This window comes from Varanus komodoensis, unplaced genomic scaffold (genome assembly GCF_004798865.1).
Source record: "Varanus komodoensis strain SLA01 unplaced genomic scaffold, ASM479886v1 scaffold103, whole genome shotgun sequence".
In the NCBI taxonomy this organism is placed as follows: domain Eukaryota; kingdom Metazoa; phylum Chordata; class Lepidosauria; order Squamata; family Varanidae; genus Varanus; species Varanus komodoensis.
The window spans coordinates 1,192,609-1,212,707 of record NW_025335283.1 but is presented as its reverse complement, the minus strand read 5'-3'; the positions used below and the strand labels follow the sequence as shown (position 1 = coordinate 1,212,707).

The following is a 20,099-nucleotide window of genomic DNA, read 5'->3' as shown; positions in this document are numbered from 1 at the left end:
TATCCTGATTGAGAAATTGAGGAATTTTGAGATAGACCAAAGCACTGTCCGATGGATTAGGGCGTGGTTGACTGATCAAAAGCAGAAGGTAACCATAAGTGGGGAATCGTCGGGATGGCAGCCAGTGACAAGCGGGGTCCCCCAGGGCTCTGTGCTGGGGCCGATCCTGTTTAATCTTTTCATAAATGACATGGAAAAAGGGGTAAACAGCCTGTTGATCAAATTTGCAGATGATACTAAAACCGGGGCAGTGGCCACAACTGAGGAGCAGGTACTCCAGATCCAAAAGGATCCGGACAGACTATGGAAGTGGGCAGGAGACAACAGGATGGAGTTCAATGTGGATAAGTGCAAGGTTTTGCGCTTGGGGCATAGGAATGGGTGTCATAAGTACAGGTTAGGGGACAGGTGGCTGGAGAGCAGCACTTGTGAAAGGGACCTTGGGGTGCTGGTTGACTGCAGGCTAAACATGAGTCAGCCATGTGATGCGGTGGTCAAGAGGGCAAACGCCACCCTTGGATGCATAGCCAGAAGCGTGGCTTCTAGATCAAGAGAGGTGTTATTGCCACTTGGAAGTGTACATGGTAGGCATGTCATGAGTGGAGCTGGCTGCAGCCGGGGGTCAGTCTAGATGGCCCAGAAGTCCCTTCTGACTCGCTCTGTTTCTATGTTTCACTCTATCCAACTTTGGTGCGCCTGCAACTGGAGGATTGTGTTCAGTTTTGGGCCCCTCATTACAGAAAGGATATAGCCAGGGTAGAGTCTGTGCAGCGTAGGGCCACAAGGTTGGTGGCCGGTTTGCAGGGGATGCCGTATGAGGTGAGACTGAGGGAACTGGGTCTCTTCATCCTGGAGAAGCGGAGACTCAGAGGGGATCTATGGGTGACATATAAGTATGTGAGAGGGTATCACACGGAGGTGGGTAGAGTCCTGTTCTCCCCTGCAGAGGAGGGCAGGACATGTTCCAGTGGAGCAAAGCTCAGGGAGCCAAGGTTCCATTTGGATGCCAGGAAGTCCTTCCTGACAGTTAGGACCCAAGGGTATGGAATGGGCTTCCACGAGAGGTCGTTGAGGCCCCGTCGGTCTGAGTGTACAGTACAGTTCCTAAATGTGTGCTTTCAATGCTGCATTTTCATTCTTGAATCTATTGCACATGTTAAAATGCTTGCCAGAATGCACACTTTTCCCATTCATTTTGCAGCTTTTTAATCACATGCTCAGTTCAGCTTGAACTTTGCAAATTTCTGCAATTTCACCCAAAATGTGAAATTCTCATTTTGCTCCCCCTCTCAAAAAAAAGGGACTGCAGGTGGCGCAGTGGTTTAAACCGCTGTGCTGCTGGGCTGGCAGATCGAAAGGTCACCAGTTCGAATCTGCACAACGGGGTGAGTTCCCGTTGCTCCGTCCCAGCTCCTGCCAACCCTGCAGTTCGAAAGCCTGCAAATGCAAGTAGGTAAAAAGGTGCCACTTCAGTGGGCAGGTAACAGCGCTCCGTGCACTTCGGTGTTTTGTCCTGCTGGGCACATGACCACGGAGACTGTCTGTGGACAAACGCTGGCTCCCTCGGCCAGGAAACGGAGGTGAGCAACGCCTCCGAGAGTCAGGCATGCCTGGACGTAACATCAGTGGGAAACCTTTACCCCCCCCCCCAAAAAAAAACAAAACCCTGAGTTAAAATTCATAAGCATGTTTGTGCACATTTCACCTGGTGAGTGCAATTTGTATGGCTCTTTCCTGATACGCACATTTTTGTAAACACAGTTATATTTACAATGCATTTTAAAACATGAGCTCCCCTCCTATGCATATGTACATTTGTATGCATTGTGTATTGGTGACTGTCATAACAAAATCTGGAGATGTGTGAGTTCTGAATGATACTTGAGTTTCATTTCATTTTGCATGATGTTTCAGAAGTGCATAATTGGCTAAGGTCACATTAAAATGCAAATTCCTCCCACATGTCCAAGAAGGCTCTGAGAACATCTTTGGGATTTGTCGTTTGACAGCTGAGGGTGGGGGGGGGGGGTTGAACCCCAACCGTTGCTGCTTGGGACTTATCATTTGGATGGGGTGGTCTCCTTGTTCCTCCTGTGCCCGTGGGGCTCCTGGTTCATTCTTGCTTCTGTTCTGAGTTTCAGAGAAGCTGCTTAGGGTGCTGAACTCCGCGCTCGGAGTGGGCTTCCCACCCGGAGCACCTCTCAGGCACAAAGCGAACGCTTCCGTGCGTACAGGGCTCCAGCTGGCAACGGAGCCGCCAGCAGCCCGTGCCTGCAGCCACGCAGACGGGGCCGGCCACGTTTGGTTTGCAGCCTCCCGGCTGTCACAGAGTCCCTTCAGCATCTTCTGCAACAAGTCCCAGCTTTCAGCTGTCACCTCGCTTCCAGGTGCCAGTTGCGCGCCCTTCCTTGACAAAAAGCCTATTATGTCTGAATTGGTGCCTGGAGTGTTTATTTTGGATCAGGCACAGATGTAATCCCAGTCCTAATGTATCATAAGCAGGCGAGCTGGGAAACGAGCTCTTCTGGTGAACGGCAGGCGGGCCGAGGCACACGCAGCGTTCGCCGTGCGAGAGGCGGTGGTAGCCCCAGTCTGGTGCGGAGGGAGATGGGGCTGGGCCTGGGCTGTGCGCTGAGGGATGGTGGGCAGCAGCGGCCCTCCCGGCTGGGCTGGCTCGGCCCCGCGTGGGGACACGGGGATGGCGCGGCGGCAGGGCCCGGCCGCCCCAAGCCAGCCAGGGAGCCTCAGCTGCTTCCTGGCTTGGGCTTGCCCGAGCAAGCGGCTTCATCCTCCTCCGCCGCCTTCTCGGGCCGGACCGAAGGAGCAGGTGGTCTCCTTTCACCAGGCATTAAGTGTTCTTGTTGCCAGAGGACTCCTGACAGCGCACAGGTCTCTCTGACTTCGCGCTCAGATGAGAAGGCCCTCTTTGACTGTATTATTCTGAATAATTGATCTGCTCAAGTTGGAGCTGGAGTGCTGCTCTGATGGAAAAGGGTTGTTGCCTCATAAATACTTCATGGGCAAGAGGGAGAGAACAGCCTGTGAGTGGGGGGAGGCGAGGGGGCAGGAAGAGGAGCAGCACTTGCCGTTGCCCCCCGGACCTGCCCTCGCAGTGCTCTCAGATGCAAAATCCAGAGCATTCATGATGTATTTGCTTATTTCTGTTCATGTCAAAAATCCCGTCCCACTGTGCTTGCAGAGGCCCCAGGAGCTGCCATTCTATTTCCTAAAATAATACACCCAAATATTTCATAAATATAGCAAAACATAGCAACGAACCCAGAGGAGAGGGGCTGAGGCCCTTCGGCCACCTGACGGGCACCCAAGTGGTGTGCCGGCCTCCAGAGCCCGGGGTCCCGTGCAGCCCTGCGCCACGAGGCCTGGGCTCGAGGAGTCGTTCCCAGCCAGCAGCCAGAGTGGCCCCGGGCCAGCTGCTGTCTCGCCCTGTGGGGTTTATCAGGACACAGCAGGAGCCGCACGTGTGACTCTGAACTCCCTGGGGCACTGTGGGATGAAATGTGTGCAGAATCTTTTTCTTGATAGTTGCTTTGGGGCAGGGGATCTGGGATGTCTCTTTCCATTCCTGCAAAGAGAGTTATGGAGAATGGAGAGAGATGGAAAAAGCCCGAGCCAGAACCAGCTCCCTTGTCATCCTGGTGCTGAAAACCGGAGCCAGCAACGAGGTGCGCTGCCGTTTCCTCCCCGGCCAAGGCTCTTGATCGCGGCCAGGAGGAGTGGTGGACAGCCCACCCGGGAAATGGACCTGAAGCACCTCTTGGCTTCTCTGAGAGCTGGAGTGGGGAGAGGTGGCCAGGAGGAGAGCCAGGCACGTCGCCCTCGGCTGCAGGGGCCAGAGTGCTGCATGCTTCCTGTGCCCCTGCAGCTGCAAGGCGTGCTTGGAAGGAGCCTGCTCAGGGCCAGGGAAAAGCTGACACCCTGTCCCGGGGGTGAGGCTTCAGTGAGGAAGGAGGACTACTGTGCCCCTTCCGTAGTCGCCGTCGCCTTTGCTTTGTTTCTCTCGGGTGCAGGCAAAAAGCTGCATGCAAAGCTGCATTTCTCAGACTTCCGAGTCCCTTCTTTCATGGGGTAGAATTTGGGCACCTTAGGTGCAAATGTTGGGAACGATTGAAGGCAAAAGGAGAAGGGGGTGGCAGAGGATGAGGTGGCCGCGTGGGGCGGTGGGTGTAGGGTTGGGTGGACTCTGGGGGGTGGCGGAGGACAGGAGAGGCTGGCTTGCTGTGGCCCATGGGCTCGGGCACAACTTTGCGACTGAGCACACACACAAGGGCAGAATGCAGGCTGAAGCGCCTGTCCGGTGTACCGAAGGCGGTCGTTCCTTTTGAGAGGTGCAGCAGTGGGCGGACGGGGGTTCAAAGCCCCCTCGGCTGTCAAGCAGCCTGGATGACCTTGTGCCACTCCTGCTTTCTGCATCTAATCTTCCTCCCAGAGGTGTTTCAGAGATAAAAGGAGAAGATTCCCAAGCCCTGCTCCCTGAGTTCTTCTGGAGGAAGTAAGACTGGAATGCAAATCAATAAAATCTAATGAAGTATCTGGAGAGCTGCAAAGGATCCAGCCGTGTTTCGATGCAGCAGCGGACAAGTGCTCCTGACACTGGAAGGGAGCTTGCTTTCTGCTAATGAATCAGGGGATCCATCTGTTCCTGGCTGCATTTGCGTGTTTCATTCATCCATTAATTATTTTGAGTTGCTTGTTAATCAGAGAGTGCCTGGTTTAGGTCCCTCTCTACTGTTCCATGGGAGAGGGAGGGGAGGGGAGAGGAGGGGAGGGGAGGGGAGGAAGGAAGACACGAGATCCTTCCAACATCTCTGCAACAAGGCAGTGCAGTTACATGATTTCTGCCTGGGTTCTGATGCTTCAGTTAGAGGAAGTCGGTGGGGAATCGAAAACAAGCCTTGAAGATGTGGAGCCAAGAAAAAGCTTTGCGACGCTCTGACATGAGCTGCTCTGCCTCTGGGAGAGATAATGGCATTAACAACTTTGAACAGCAAAACCCGGCGTTCCGTGGCATGCGCGCTCCAGCAGCCGGAGCACTGCCCCTCCAGTTGCGCAGGAGGCCTCTGCTTGCCTGAAGTTGGAGGCGAATCTGGCAACAAAGGGGGAGGCGGGAGCTGGGCAGAAAAGGGCTGGGGAAGAACCTGACTGACTGAATGGGTGGAAAGGAAAACTTGGCCGCCACTGGCTGAGCACCGGTGGTGCAGCAGGAGCATCTCTGTGGACATTTTAAGCACCACAAGGAAGCAGGTTGGCTGTGAACGTCCAGGCAGGTGTGCAATTCTGCATGTCTGGAAGCGCCACGTGTCTGTCCCCCAGAACAATTGCCCATAGACCTGCGGGGATGGTGTGGATGGTGAAATGCAAGGCTGGGCTTCGCCCTGACCGGACCCAGGACAAGCTATCAGTGCTGTCAGACTCGTTTGGAACTGTACTGTGAAGGTCAGCAAATAGGTAAATGGAAAGTCACCTTAAAAAGCCAGCACGGACACATCCAGTTTTAAAAGGAAAAGATCAACTTCTGAAAAATAAACAAGCATGCAATAATAAAGGGGTTTGTTAGACAGAAGTTGGGTAATGAAGTCAAGATGGGCAAGTCAGCCCAGGATTCTTGGATGTTACAAGGGCAGGAGCTCAGTGAGAGCACGCAGCCCCCACGACTCCAGCCGTGTGCTGGAGGAGCACAGCCGAGAAAGCTTAAGCCCCAGAGGATGGCAAGCGTGGCTCCTGGGGAAGGGGGGGGGGGGGGGGATGCCAGCAAGGCTAGTGGAAAACCGCACTTGAGGACGCGCGTCCTTAGGACTGAAGGTGGCTTAAAACAGCTGAAAGGGGCCAGAAGAAATCAAGGCGGATCATCAGCTTTCACATGCCAAGAGCAACACCAAATGAGCGTGGGGAGCTTTCAGAGAAGCAACATGGTTTCTGTACATCTCCCTTCACTGTACAAGATGTTGATGACCAAACTTTTTGGGGGAAGGAGGGTGGCATCTTAAGGAGGTGAAAAGAGACTAGTGGCTTTAGTAACAAAGCAAGAAATAGCAAGCGAAGGCAAGCAGACAGCACCCGTCCCATGGCCCCGAACTCAGGTGCGGAATTGCTCACCTGTGAGCGCAAACACGTGCCTTATCACTAAATCACCTTCCCTCTTGGAGGAATGCGAAACATCTAGCCTAGCAGTGATTTTCTTTTTAAGAAATGGATGCAGGAGATGGGAAGTCACAGGCCAGTTTGCTTCCGCTGGTAGAAAGTAGTATTAATTTGGGGGAAATCATAGTTAAATGCAGAATTGTTCCAGCACAGAGAAGAGCAAGAGTAGCCAACCAGGAATCAGCACAACTTTTGCAAAGGGATGTCCTGCCTGACAAGCCTCCTGAAGTTGTCTGAAAGTGTGGACAGAGGAAGCCCACTAGGTCATGGATGGAGAACCTTTGGCCTCTGGGCCAAATCTGAACTTCCTGACAGTTAGGACCCCTGGGGTGTGGAATGGGCTTCCATGGGAGGTGGGTGAGGCCCCACTGGTGAGGGTGTTCAAGGATAGGCTGGACATGCACATGGTGGGCATGTCGTGAGTGGAGCCGGTTGGAGCTGGGGGTCAGACTAGATGGCCCGGGAGGCCCCTTCTGACTCACTCTGTGTCTATGAACTGCCAGCCTCCTGCCAACATATGCAGCCCCTCTCCCCAGTCAGGAAAGGCAAGGGAGGGTAAGACCAACTCTAGACTGAGCCAGGAAGAACTGAAAGGAACCTCCACACTCAGAGGCAGCCTGTCTCTGGGAATGGCTTTTGCTTCCCTGTTATCCTGTCTGGGTGGCTCCCAGATGCTATGTGAGACTGACCTTTTGTCCAATCCAGCAGATATTTTCTTAAGCCAGAGTGAAAGACGTGAAGAGATGTTTGCATGTTTGGAAGTATTTGAATGTCCAAGGGATGCTGCACTGGGGTGGGAACTACTCTTCAGTTTTTGAGGAGGCAGGAGAGCTAAGGAGGCAGAGGGGAATGGGGTGTGATGTGGGGTACAGAAAAGGCAGCGCTGTTTGTGGTTGGTGGAAGGGATGCAGATTCACAGGGAGGACTGAGCAGCTCTCCCATCCTTCACTGTGATGATCCTTCTGTGGAACTGGACTGCTGCGACAGGCACTGCTGTGTCTCCATGCCTCTGATGCAGGAAGACGGTCCAGGTTTCGGACGGGTATTGGCTGAGGTAACTGACCAATCAAATCCATTACTGCCCATTTATCCTGCCGGCTCTCCCTGCTCTGCTGCAACAGATTCTAGGGATGAGACTACACACAGCTTGAAGGAGGATGGTTGGTTTAGCTACTCCAGCAAAGCAGAAAAGGAGGCGAAGCTGGGCCTTCTCCTGAAATGTCAAGCGAGGTGGAAAGTTGGCACTTGGCGCATTGGGCTGGTCACGCGCCATGGCAAGCCATGGTGCTGTGTTACCGCGATGGGTCTGGTGTGTTCTATGAATCCTATTGTGATCATTTCAGCATGTTATATTTGGTATTAGAATCATAGAATAGTTGAGTGGGAAAGGGGCATGAAGGCCATTGGGTCCAGCCCCCTGCTGTTGCAGGACACCAAGTATGTTTTTATTATTATTTATTTATTTAAGAAGCTTCTATGCCGCCCCATTCGCTGAAGCCTCGGGGCGGCTCACAATAATAAATAAATAAACACAATATAAAAACAATATAATTTGAGTCGACCTGGACAAAAATAAATAAATAAATAAATAAAATTAACAATTAAAATAACGTTTGAATAAAGAGGTCTTTGCCTGGTGCCGAAGTTGCACCATGCCACTCAGGTGGCTGCCCAGTTTCTTTCTGAATGTCTCTGGTGTGGGAGAGTCCAGCACCTCTCCGGGCAGCTGGTTCCACTGTTGCATTGCTAGAAAGCTGCTACTGAGAAACCCCAAACAGAATCAATGGTCTGTTCTGTGGTTTCTTGCAACCGGGATGGTTTCTTGTGCCATCTGAACCCAGGAAACGCAACTCATTGTGGTACTACAGCCAGAACCGGAGAGCTGCTGTTTGGCAAGAGCGGCTTGTGGCACTCTGAAATCGGTGCTTTCCTGGATGTTGAACTACATATTTTTAAAATGGATACCTTTTCAAAAACAATATTCAAAAGCGTGTATATTTTCATGCTGAAGATTTTTGTTTTAATGAAGCTTGCAAATCAATACAGAACTGGGACAGGATGAGTTTCTGTGGCAATCCAACGTCTGGACGTAATGGATTTGTTGATCCCTAACGTGGAGGGCCACATCGCTGTGGCACAGATCAGCTGCACGTGCTGGAATGGCTGGGCGTGCATTCTCTCGTCCCACATTTAATCCATCAAACTCTGACCTTGCTCTCGTAATGCAAGCATAGGAAGCGGTGTGGATGGCATGATCTGAGGTTTGGGTTGAGCGTTTTTGGCCTGGTGGTGGTGACAGCCTGCTCTTTTCCTACAGGGGGAATCTTTGAATATGCTGATGGCCCGAATGCCCAGATAATGAATGCTGAGGAGCAAGCCTTCCGATTCTCTGCCAATATCATCAATAGGAATAGAACCTTGTTACCCAACACGACCTTAACCTATGATATCCAGAGGATACACTTCCACGATAGCTTTGAAGCCACTAAGAAAGGTGAGTCGGAAGCGCCTGCTTCTTCCACAGCTGTCAAGTTCTGGCTGGTTGAGGGTTTTGGTGTTGACTATCCCGGCAAGACTGGGGCATTCAATGGCTCCTCAACACTTGATCAAATTCTGTGCTTTCTGCCCATTTCTGTGGCCTTTAGTGGGCCTGAAGAGTGTTAGGGAATGGGTGGAATTCACAGATTTACTTTCTGCTGAGCTAGGTAACAAGGCTGGGAGAAAGCATAGAATCCACCTGGGTGCTAAACCTGGCTGATCATTTCTGGGAGCATAACATCTGAGAGGAGCAACCCGCCCCTTTCTCTCCTTTCCCACTACACCTGGCACCTGCTTCTGTGGCAGGAGGCCTGACCAGAGCTGGGCCTCCGGTGCCCAGGAGCCGTCATGTGGTCATGCCTGTGCTCCTTTCCTCGAGGTCCTCCCTCTGGTTGCAGGCACAGCAGTTTGATGCAAAGGCCAAAGGGGGCCCGTGGCGGTGAAGAACCCTTCCAATACGTTGAGCTGGAGCTTGATTTAAGAAAGAAAAACTAGGAAGCACAAGCACGGCTTGAGTAACTTTCTATGAGCCCCGGCAGGCAAAAGAGAATAGATGGTACAGGCGACACAACTGCAATAAGATGTTTCGGACAACAGTGCTGGCCAGTCGTACTGCATTAAACTTCGTCACCGTCTGGCTGAACTAGTGGGGTGTCCCCGGCCGTTTGCAGGTGTTGAAGCTGCATGGGGAATGAAGTGATCGAGAACCAAAGGTTCTTGCTCTAACTCAGTGGTCTTCAGATCTGAAATACTCAAGGAACCCTTCTCAATGGGAAAAATCAGTACGGAACCCATGAATAGAAGTGTCTCATGTAATAATTTTTATTTTAACAGAACGTTACAGTTAATGTTGCAATAATACATTTTGTCCAGTGTAAGCTGAGACAATTTATAAATGCATTAATGAACCAATGTATTACTTAGTACATAAATAATACTAAATTGACCAAACACACACTAAATATTAGTATAATATAGTTAACAAATAATATGAAAAAATATACTTCATTTAATGACCTGCACATACTTGTTTTTGTCACAAAGGAAATCCATACTTGGTGTTAATGAGGACAGTTGCAAGCACATGTCTGGTTTTGCATCCATTTCGTTCCCATATTTTGTTTTCATTGCTCTGTACATGGGAAAAGGTTTCTGCATATATAAGCTGTGACAAAAGGCCTAAGAATCTTTATCGCACAATCATCCAATTCAGGATATTCATTGTAAATCTGTAACCAAAAATCAAGAAGCCCTTCTCGTTGGTACCTAATTTTAAATTGAATTTAATTTGAATATCAATTAACTGTTTTCTCTCTTGCATGGATAAATGCCCACTGTGAAAAAGATTAAATGGATTTTTAATCCAGTTGTATGATTCTTTGCACTGGAAAATATTTTGTGTTAGATTTTGTAGATACAACAAATGTTCTGTTATGCATTCTTGACCAATTTTATAAAGAGTCAGATCATTTTGTAACAAGAAGTCACTTAATTTCTCAAAACAGTTTACATCTTTTTTCATATATATGAAATCCATAAATCAAATTTTAAAATTAAGTCATGTATTTTATCATTAACTTTAAATATATGAATTTTAGTTCCTTAGAGGAATAAATTTACTTCATTTAAAAATGAATATATATCTGTGAGGCATGCCATAATTTGAATCCATATATTGTCACATAATTTTGAACAATAATCATGTTTTGGTTGAGTTAAAAAATGTTACCTCTTCTTTCAGCTTATAAAACGTATGTAAGATTTTTCCTCAGGATAGTCAATATACCTCTGTGTATAGGAGGAATATTTCATGAGAACCAGGTAGCTCCTCAGAGAGTAATGAAAATAATCTTGAATTTATCTGCCTTGATTTGATAAAACTAGTGATTTTCACAACATTGTCTAAAACACCTTTGATTGTTTTCTAGAACTCATTTCAGAATGAGAGCATGACAATGCAGACAATCCTGACAGTGTTAAGTAGGTGGGGCTATTGTTTTTATTCTTGATATGACTCCTTTTTTGCACCCAGTAGAGATTTTGCTCCATTGGCACAAATGTGAAAACATAAATCCTAAAGTAGTCTGTGTTACTCCACATATATATAAACCTCAACAATGTTTTCACCAGTAGCTCTTTCCTTAAGAGGCCTGAACATAAGAATATCCCCGTGGACAGTTAATGTAAAAATATAGCTTACCAGGCGAATTAAAATAGCCAAGCGAGTAATGTCCAGGGATGCATCTAACTGCTTTGTGAAACCACGGAGAGAAGCTCTTAAACAAGACATGAATTCATTCCCACAAAACACGGCCATATCACTAATGTGTGTAGCAACTGTTCCATCAGAGAATGGTTTGCTATTGAATTCTTGGCAGATTGCTCACCAAACTTACATGCATTAGATTTTTGGTGCAAGGTTTTATTAATTTTTTGCCAAGTGAATTTCCTCCCCTTCTTTAGTAATGCTGTAAGTAATAAGGTAGAAATCTTCAAGTTATTTTTCGTTACCTTTGAACATAAATTTTGAAAAATAGTGTTCTGGTTTTTGAGTTCCTCTTATTTACCTTTAAAATAGTCCATGTTTTTAACTCTCAGGTGTGGGTAGCTCCTCTGCACGTGGCTTCTTAATTATATGGGATTTCAACTACTATTCCTACAACTTTTTGCATTCAGCCTGTATTCCATTTGGCTTGTCTTCATCTCCGGTTGAAGTAAAACCAAAACTTAAGCAGCTTTCATCATTTCCCCCCTTTTAAAGATCCATTTTCGTGTAATTTCTGTTGTTAAAAAACCACTTCAGTTTTTTCCAAAATGGCTTTGCATTTGGAGTTGTTGGGAGTAAAAGGCGCAACGATCGGAGACGTTGTCGAAGCACGCTCATGCTTTTCTTGTTCGTTCAGTTTTTGGTTTAATTTTTCCAGTTTTAAACAAATGTTCATAGTGAAGGGCAATCTATTATTTAATTAGTTTTTCAATTATGAACAATGACAAAATCTATTCCCTCGCACGCATTGGGAGCCTTTTCACACAGACCTTTAAAAAAGGAAACCTACATGATTTGAAGTGCTTTACTAGCTGTGTTAAACAGCCTTTCTTTTCTTCCTGATTTGGCTCTGTTCAGATTTGCTTTGTGGCTGAGACTGTCTAAGGAGGTGCTGGGAGAGTGATTGCGCTGAAGAGCTGGCGTCTGATTTGCTCACAGCCCCTCACGGTCAGGCCCTGACAATGGAGAGGAGCCTCAGCCTGAAGGCAAAGCCTTGTTTTTTCCACCTTTTACAGGACAACATAGGCAGGGAAGGGAGCTATTAAAAAATGCACTGCAGCAAGCAAGAGAAAACGGGGCGGGGGCACACACAGATTGTCTGAAAAGGGACATGCAATTCACTAAGAAGGAGGCAGGAGGAAAGATGGTTGCCAGGTATCGCTCAGATTCCCAGGACTGACCTCATCAGAGATTTCTGGGAGTAGCAGTGTTCATGTTTGTTCTACAAAAATACGCATCTTCCCCTCTCTGCCCTTGTCGCACCCTTCCGGAACGCCCCCTCCTCTGCCCACCTCCATGCCTCCCCACCTGCCATAGTGGTTTTGATGCCTCCATTTGGGAAGTGCTCGAGCTGCAGCAGCAGACTCCCTGCGACAGGCGGGCACTCCTGCCGGGACCGTGGCATGGAGGCCTGCCCTCACCGCCAGGCCGTCACAAAGCAGCCCCGCGAGCAGCGGGCAAGGCGGCTGAAGACAGGAGGCGGAAGGCTCCTGGAGCGAGTCCCCCAGATGGGGACTTCCCTCGGGCTCAAGAGGAGCAGCAGCACAACCAGGTCACGGGCCCTGCCTTTCGCGCCCCTCGCTTGGAGGACTCTCCTTTTCGCCCCATGCACCTTCAGACAGCCAAGCGGAAGTGGAGGGCCCCTCCATGGCACGCTCCACCTCCAGGAAACCCGAAGGGATGCGCTAGGGAAGGAAGTCCTCTTCCTTTTTCAGCGCCCCAACTGAACCCAGTGAGCGTGGAGTCAGCAGGGGCACGTCCAGAAGGAACAGGCAGCACCGCTCGACCAGGAGGTCTGCCGCCTGGATGGTTGGCCTGCTGGGTCCGCATGGTGTCGGCCCTTGGACGCTGGCCCCTACTCACGGGCCGCCTTGGCCAACACCCACGGCTCCTCTGGGACGATGCGGGAACACTTGCCTGAGGACCACTGAGAGCCAGCCCCTGTCTTCCAAGTGGAGGCCTCCAAGCCTCCCACCAGCAGATCACGGCGGCACAGACCATGTGGATGGTGACGCTCACGGCCAGGATCGGCGCGCTGGCCATCTGCAGGCATGCCGTGCTGTGCCCTGCCGGACCGCTGCAGCAGCTCCGCTTCGGCACTGAGGACCTCCCTTGGGTGGGAGGTCCCTTTAATACACAGAGCGGCAACAGGATGAACTCCCTGCAGGAAGCCAGGGCAACGGCATGGCGGATGGGTTCCGGCGGCTGACGATCAGGCCCTTGAGTGGCTTGTCCTCCCTCCTTCTAGGAGGGCTTGTACCCCAAGCCCCAGCCAGGAGGCAGGATGCAAACGACGGTTTCCAGCTGGCGTGCAAATGCCCAGAAGGGGACAAGCCCTGCCACCGGCTGCTCACAGTGGCGTCCCCGCCAGATCTCCCAACCTCCCTCCCAATTCCTTCTCACGTGGGACGCAAAAACTTCGGGCTTGTGGGTCCTGTCCGTTGCGGCTGGCTGAGAGGGGCGGAATGGCTAAAGTAAGCCGCAGGGCCATGTAGGCTGGCACAGAAGGATGAAGAATGGCTGGTGAGAGCCTTAAAAGCAGCTTGACCCAGGAAGAGGGAGGGTTGTGGAAAACCTCCAAAGGCAAAGAGGTGGGATGGGATTTGGGCTGCTGGCAGAAGGGAAACAGACAAGCACAAGAAGGCCGAAGGGTTTGAAGACTCCTGGCTAGAGGCTGTGGGATGCTATTCCCAGATGCTGCGAGGCCTCTTCAATCACCATTAGATCTGAGGAGCTGGGGAAAATCTGCAAACGGTCACTTTTAGCATCACTTCGTTTTAAAACTGGGTCTTTGGGTTCCTTATGTGTTATAGCTGAAGTCTCCAAAAGGAGTGAACTTCATACCAAGAAGAAAAAAGAGTCGAAGGCAGCAGGGGAAGCCCACCTGGCTCCACAAAAAAATTAAGCGACAACCTGAAAGGAAAAAAAACATGTACGGGAAGTGGAAGCAGGGCCAGGTCATGAACGAAGAATGTAAACAAACAGCAAGGAATCGCAGGGACGGCATCAGGAGGGCTTAAGCAGGAAATGAACTGAGAAGGGCAAGGGATGCTAAGCACAACAGGAAAGGCTTCTTCAGAGACATCCAGGACAGAAGACGTGAGAAAGAGAAGGTGTCCAGATACTTAAAGTGGGTGGCAGCGTGACAACATTTGACAAGGAAAAGGCAGAGGCGCTCAATTCCTACTTTGCCTCAGTCTTCTCCCACAAGAAGGTCTGCAATCAAGAGGAACTGCAACCTGTAAGTAAGAGATGGCAGCCCAAGATTGACAGACAGATGGTCAAGGATTGCCTAGATGGCATAGACATGTTCAAATCGCCAAGGCCCAGGGAACTCCATCCAGAGTCATAAAAGAGCTAGCGGAGGAACTCTCAGAACCACTGGCTATTATCTTTAGTAAATCTTGGAAAACAGAAGAAGTGCCAGATGACTGGAGAAGGGCTAACATTGTGCCTATCTTCAAAAAGCGGGGGGGGGGGGAGTTGAACCTGGGAACTACAGACCAGTTAGTCTGACATCAATCTCTGGAAAAAATCTGGAGCAAATTATTAAAATTTCTGTCTACAACCACCTTGAAGAAAGTGCAGTGCTTAATAGAAGGCAACATGGATTTATCAAAAATAAATCCTGTCAGACTAATTTAATCTCATTTTTTAACTGGGTAACCTCCCAAAGGGACAGAGGGAACACTGTGGACATAATCAACCTAGACTTTAGCCAAGCTTTCAACTTTCTGATAAGAAAAGTAGCAAAAGGTGGACTAGACAGAACAACTACTAGGTGGATCCAAAACTGGCTGCTGAATCGGACAAAAAGGGTGCTCATCAAGGGCACCTTCTCAGATTGGATGCTGGTACCTAGTGGGGTGCCACAGGGCTCAGTCCTGGGCCCAGTGCTCTTCAACATCTTCATCAATGATTTAGATGAGGAAGTACAAGGAAAGAGAATCACATTTGCAGATGATACAAAACTGGGTGGAACAGCAAACACCCCAGAAGACAGAATGAAGATCCAGGGCGATTATGATAAACCTGAATAGTGGGCCAAAAGCAACAGAATGAGATTCAGTAAGGACAAGCGCCAAGTCTTGCACCTACGAAAAAGAACCCAAAGGCATTGATACCAGATGGGGAATACATGGCTCAACAGGACTGGAAAAGAAAAAGATCTGGGAGTAATTGTGGACAACAGGCTAAACATGAGCCAACAATGCAATGCAGCCGCCAAAAGGGCAAATGCTGTTTTGGGATGCATTAACGGAAGTATTACTTCCAAATTATGAGAAGTAGTAGTTCCCCTATACTCCACACTAGTCAGACCTCACCTGGAATACTGTGTCCAGTTCTGGGCACCAAGTTTTAAAGGAGATGCTGGTAAATTAGAAGGGGTCCAGCGGAGGGCAACAAAATGATCCAGGGTTTGGAAATGCTGCCCTGTGGGAAGAGACTGGGAGAACTGGGCATGTTCAGCCTTAAGCAGAGAAGACTGAGGGGGGACATGATATCCCTCAATAAGTACCTCAAAGGTTGTCCCAGAGGGGAAGATCAAGATCTCTTCTGGGTGATGCCAGAGTGCAGGACACGGAATAATCAATTCAAGTTGGGACAACGCAGATTCAGGCTGGACATCAGGAAAAGCTTCCTCACTGTCTGAGCAATGCGACAGTGGGACCAGCTGCCTGGAGAGGTGGGGGGCTCTCCCATACTGGGGACATTCAAGGTGAAACTGGGCAGCCCTCAGAGTGGGATGGTGTCAGTTGGTGTCCTGCCACAGCAGGGGGCTGGACCCGATGGCCTTCCTGGCCCCTTCCCACTCTACTAGTTTATGAAGCTACGATTCTATGAAGTCAAGTGAATTGCAGGAGAAACATTGGAATGCCTGGAATGTGGGTCACTGAGAGACTGAACCCCAAAAGCCTTGCTCATTGACCTGTGTCAAAGCCATTAGATGGCATATCTTCTCTACCCACTAACCCCACCCAAATTAACCCATTCTTCTAATTAAAGCCCTTACAGACTCTTATGTAGTTCTGTTTACAGATGATGCTAATGAAATGTGACAAGTAAATAACATTAGGTTTATTTTTTTTAACTTGCCAACCTCTCTCTTGTGTTTAATTAATGTGCTGCTACTCAAGTGTTGTGCATTGCTCAGTAAAGAGGGTTGAAATCTTTCCCCCAAGACAGGCCAACTTCCCCCAGTTTGTGCACACGCAGGAGCAGAGGCATCTGAGCAGATGGATTTTGCTATCACTTAAAGGGATCGTGCATATGGCTCTTCTGAACAGTTGGAGAGACGCATCGGGACAATATTTTCAAGCAACTTGGAAAGTGCAGTGAATCACAGCAGAATGGACAAGTAGATAACCACCAACCCAGGCAAAGTTTTGTGGGGTCATGCCAGCTGAAAGACACACTGAGCGTCTTTATCCAGATACAAATAATTGCAACCATTTTAGCTTTCTTAAACACAGCAAAATGGTTTTAAAATACCAGTACAAGAAACTCTGCTGCTGTATTGGAGCTTCGGGTTTTGAGAAAAAGAAGCTGTTTTGAAGTTCCTGAGCCCTCCCACTTGGTCTTGGGAAAAGACCATTCTTAATCCCACTTCTCTGTCCTGTGGTACATAGGCAGGTAGGAATCTGTCTGTCTGTCTGTCTGTCTGTCTGTCTATCTCATGATTTGTTTCTCTGGTTGGCTGATCTACGAAACCATGATGCTTACTATTGCTTTATTAGAATAAAATTATACAGTTTCTGAAACAAGGAAATTTCATCTGAAGGCTATCAATTTCCAGTAATTTCCCCCTTTCTCTGTTTGTCCCTAATTTTCATTTCACCAGATCCAGGGTTATGTTTCTCCGACCAAACAACTTTGAAGGGCAATAAGGACTGTGGTGATGCTTGCTTAGCAAAGTGGATAATGTAAACTGACCTTTTATTTGGTTTCACAGTGACTGTTGTTCCTGTTTTTCAGGCTGGGGAAACTAAAGCTGAAGGGTAGGAATTGACCACAGTTGTCCATTTAGACTAGGGTGGAAGGAGGAATTGAATCTGGTTAGTCATTTCCAGCCCTCTCTTGGATACACCCTGTAACAAGGTGAGGGGGGATTTCAGAGGGGCAGGGAAGCTGAGAGCAATGCTGCCAGGAGGCCAAGCTCTCCCACTTGGTTGGACTCCTGGCAGGTTGCCAAAGGCGAATGCTCAAAGCAGAGGTGTGAGACTACGAGGCACCCACCCTCTTTGGTCTCAGCAGCATACAAGAACGGAGATATCTAATGACGGGGGCAGAGGAATTATGAAGAGCTGCTGTTGGGCAGCAACAGCAGTTGAAGGTGGAACTGGTGGCAAAGCTTTTACAGACAGTGGCAGTGACCCTTAAGCTGACTCTGATGAGAACCGTGCAGAAGGAGGCAGTGTGGAGCCGCTTCTTACATGCTTTCCTTGAAAAGCCTATGATGAAACGACCCAAGGCAAAACAAGTGCCAGTGCCAGTAGATGAGGCCCCCCGGGTTGGAAGGCGTTCCGCAACCTCTTGGGGAAGAGCAAAGGACAAGCGCAAGGAGTGTTGCCACGGATGGCACCGTTATTCCCCAGCCGAAGGGAAGGCTGGTGGCTGACATGCCTGGGGGGGAGGATGGTCTGTTGCTGCACAGGGCATGGAGTTGGAGCACAGAGCAGGAGACCTATGAGTCAAGGAGAGGGGAAGGCACGAAGCAAGAATGAACCGTTCAGCATCACCGTACTTGATGTGAATGCACTCACGTGGATCGGAACGGGGCATTTGCAGCCAGACAAAATGGCTCACCCTGGAACTGACAAACTCAGAAGGATCAGAGTGGCTCTAATACGACAGCAAGATCACAGCCCGTGCAATAAGGGCCTGTGGCGGAGAGTGTGCCTGAATTGTGCCAGTCTGAGTTCCCAGAAAACCCATCAATATAACCATCGTCCCAGTCTGTCCTCCAGCAGCAGATGCGGAAGAGGAAGCTATGAATGGTCCTGCAAGAAATGCGTGTGCTTCCGCACTTGATTGTTCTGATGCCTAACCTGCATTGTGGGTAAGAAGCTACAGCTAGGACAGAATATGGAGAAACAAAATGGAGAAACAGGCAAAGGCATCAGGCAAGGCTGCATTTTATCTTCCTGTCTGTTCATGCTGTATGCAGAACATGCCATAAGGAAACTTGGATTAAGTTCAGAAGGTACTCTGCAGGCAGCTGAAGACAGTTGAAGTAATTACTGGAAGCCAGATTGGCTTTATTAAGAACAAATCTTGCAAGAGTAATTCGATCTCATTTTTGGATTGGGTAACCTCTCTTGTGGACTGTGGGAATGTTGTGGGCATAATTTATCTTCCTTTGATGCAGCTTTTAGCCAAAGTGCCCTATGACACTCTGATCAACAAACCAGCCAAAAGTGGGCTGGATGGAACAACTCTGGTCAACCCACAGCTGGCTGCAGAATCGGAGCCAGAGAGTGCTTCTCGTTTGCTTCCCAAATGGCACCTTTTCAAATGGGGGAACGGTCACAAGTGGGATCCCGCAGGGCTCAGTCCTGTGCCCAGCGCTCTTCAGCATAACTTCTGCAAATTTTGTGCCATTTGCAAATCTGACCAGCTTGGACAAGGACTTGCGAGGAATGCTGAGACAGCTAACAAAAGCCAAAGCGATCTTGATAGGCTGGAGCTGAAAGCAGCGAGATGGAGTTCAAGAGGGGCAAATGCCCAGCTCTGCCTGTAGGAAAGGGGAGCTAAATAAATGCGCATGCTAAATGAAGGGGGCTTCTTGGCTCAACAACGCTGCGAAAAGTGATGTGGCTGCAAAAGAGCAAATGCTGTTTTGGGCTGCATTAATAGAAGTATGGCTTCCAGATCACATGAAGTACTGGTTCCCCTCTATTCAGCACGATTGATTGATTGATTGTATTTGTATGCTGCCCCATAATTAGGCTTCTCCTTAAGTCCCGTATCCACTTCTGGGCACCACAGTTCAAGGAGGTCGTAAACAAGCTGGACAGGGTTCAGAGGAGAGCAGTAAAGATGAGCAGTAGACTGAAAACAAAGCCCCGTGAGGAAAGGCGGAAAGAGCTGGCCATGTGTAGCCTGGGGAAGAGAAGACGGAGGGGAGATGGGGGAGCCCTCTGCAAGTGCTTGAGAGGCTGCCACACATAGGAGGGCCAGGGTCTCTTCTCCACCATCCCAGAGTGCAGGACGCAGAAGGATGGGCTCAAGGTACAGGAAGAGGGATTCTGGCTGGACACCAGGAAGCACTTCCTGGCTGTTGGAGAGTATGGCGGTGCAACCCATCAGCTAGGGAGGTGGTGGCTCCCCTACACGGGAGGCATTCAGGAGGCAGCTGGAAGCTGCCGGAGAGGGGTGTGCAACCTGGGGTCCAGCCTGGAGGGGGGCCCTGAACCCCCGGGCCTGGCGGCCCCTCCCAGCGGCACTATTCTACCTTGCACCGGCTTCTTCCTGGCATGTAACCAGGTCCGGGCTGGGGGTGGGTTTCCTGCTACATTTCTTCTGTGCGCGTTTTATTGTTTTTTACCAGCAAATAATGAAGTACGCCAATGAAATCCCCCCACTTTTGGGACAGCCCCTGGCACTTGGAGCGTGGCCACGTGCCTGACTTGCTTCCCTCACCTGCCAGACTGAAGCATTTTCCCGCTGAAGGGATGAAGGCCCAGAGTGTTCTCCTTGTCCATTTCCAGGGGAGCCTGGCCTGGCCTGGCCTGGCCTCGGGGGTGAGCCCTCGTAAGGCCGGTGAGGCGGGGCACAGGGTGCCCTCCAGGCAGCCGCTCGACGGGTCGGGAGTGTCCTGCCGCGTGCTTTTCGGGGCGGCGCACTGAGCCTGGCTAGCGACGGGCCGCTGCGCTGCGAGAGTGGCGCGTGGAGCAGCTGCATCGCGTCGTGCCTGTCGGGAGCCATGGCTTTTCCCGGGGGGGGGGGGTGTCCTGTCCCTGTCCCTTTATAACTGGAGGCAGCACTCCCCAAGGTGGGAGCACATGGAGGTAATTCCTCCCGCTTACCTTGGTCAGAGCCTTCCCGGTCGTGTAACATGCGCCCAATCAGTGGCTAAGTCCGTGGTTTTCAACCACCGGTCAGTGGACCATCGCTGGTCCGTGGGGGGGGGGGG

At 49.9% G+C, this 20,099-nt stretch overlaps 1 protein-coding gene across 1 annotated transcript in view; it reads left to right on the top strand.

The window, feature by feature from the left end:
* The first annotated feature begins 3,628 nt into the window (after positions 1-3,628).
* GRIK3 (glutamate ionotropic receptor kainate type subunit 3) overlaps positions 3,629-20,099 on the top strand; it is a 112,268-nt gene continuing 95,797 nt past the window's right edge. The window contains exons 1-2 of the mRNA XM_044419473.1: positions 3,629-3,683; positions 8,477-8,653. Coding sequence (XP_044275408.1) covers positions 8,518-8,653 — 136 coding nt within the window. The 5' untranslated portion in view covers positions 3,629-3,683; positions 8,477-8,517. The remainder of the gene's footprint in view (positions 3,684-8,476; positions 8,654-20,099) is intronic.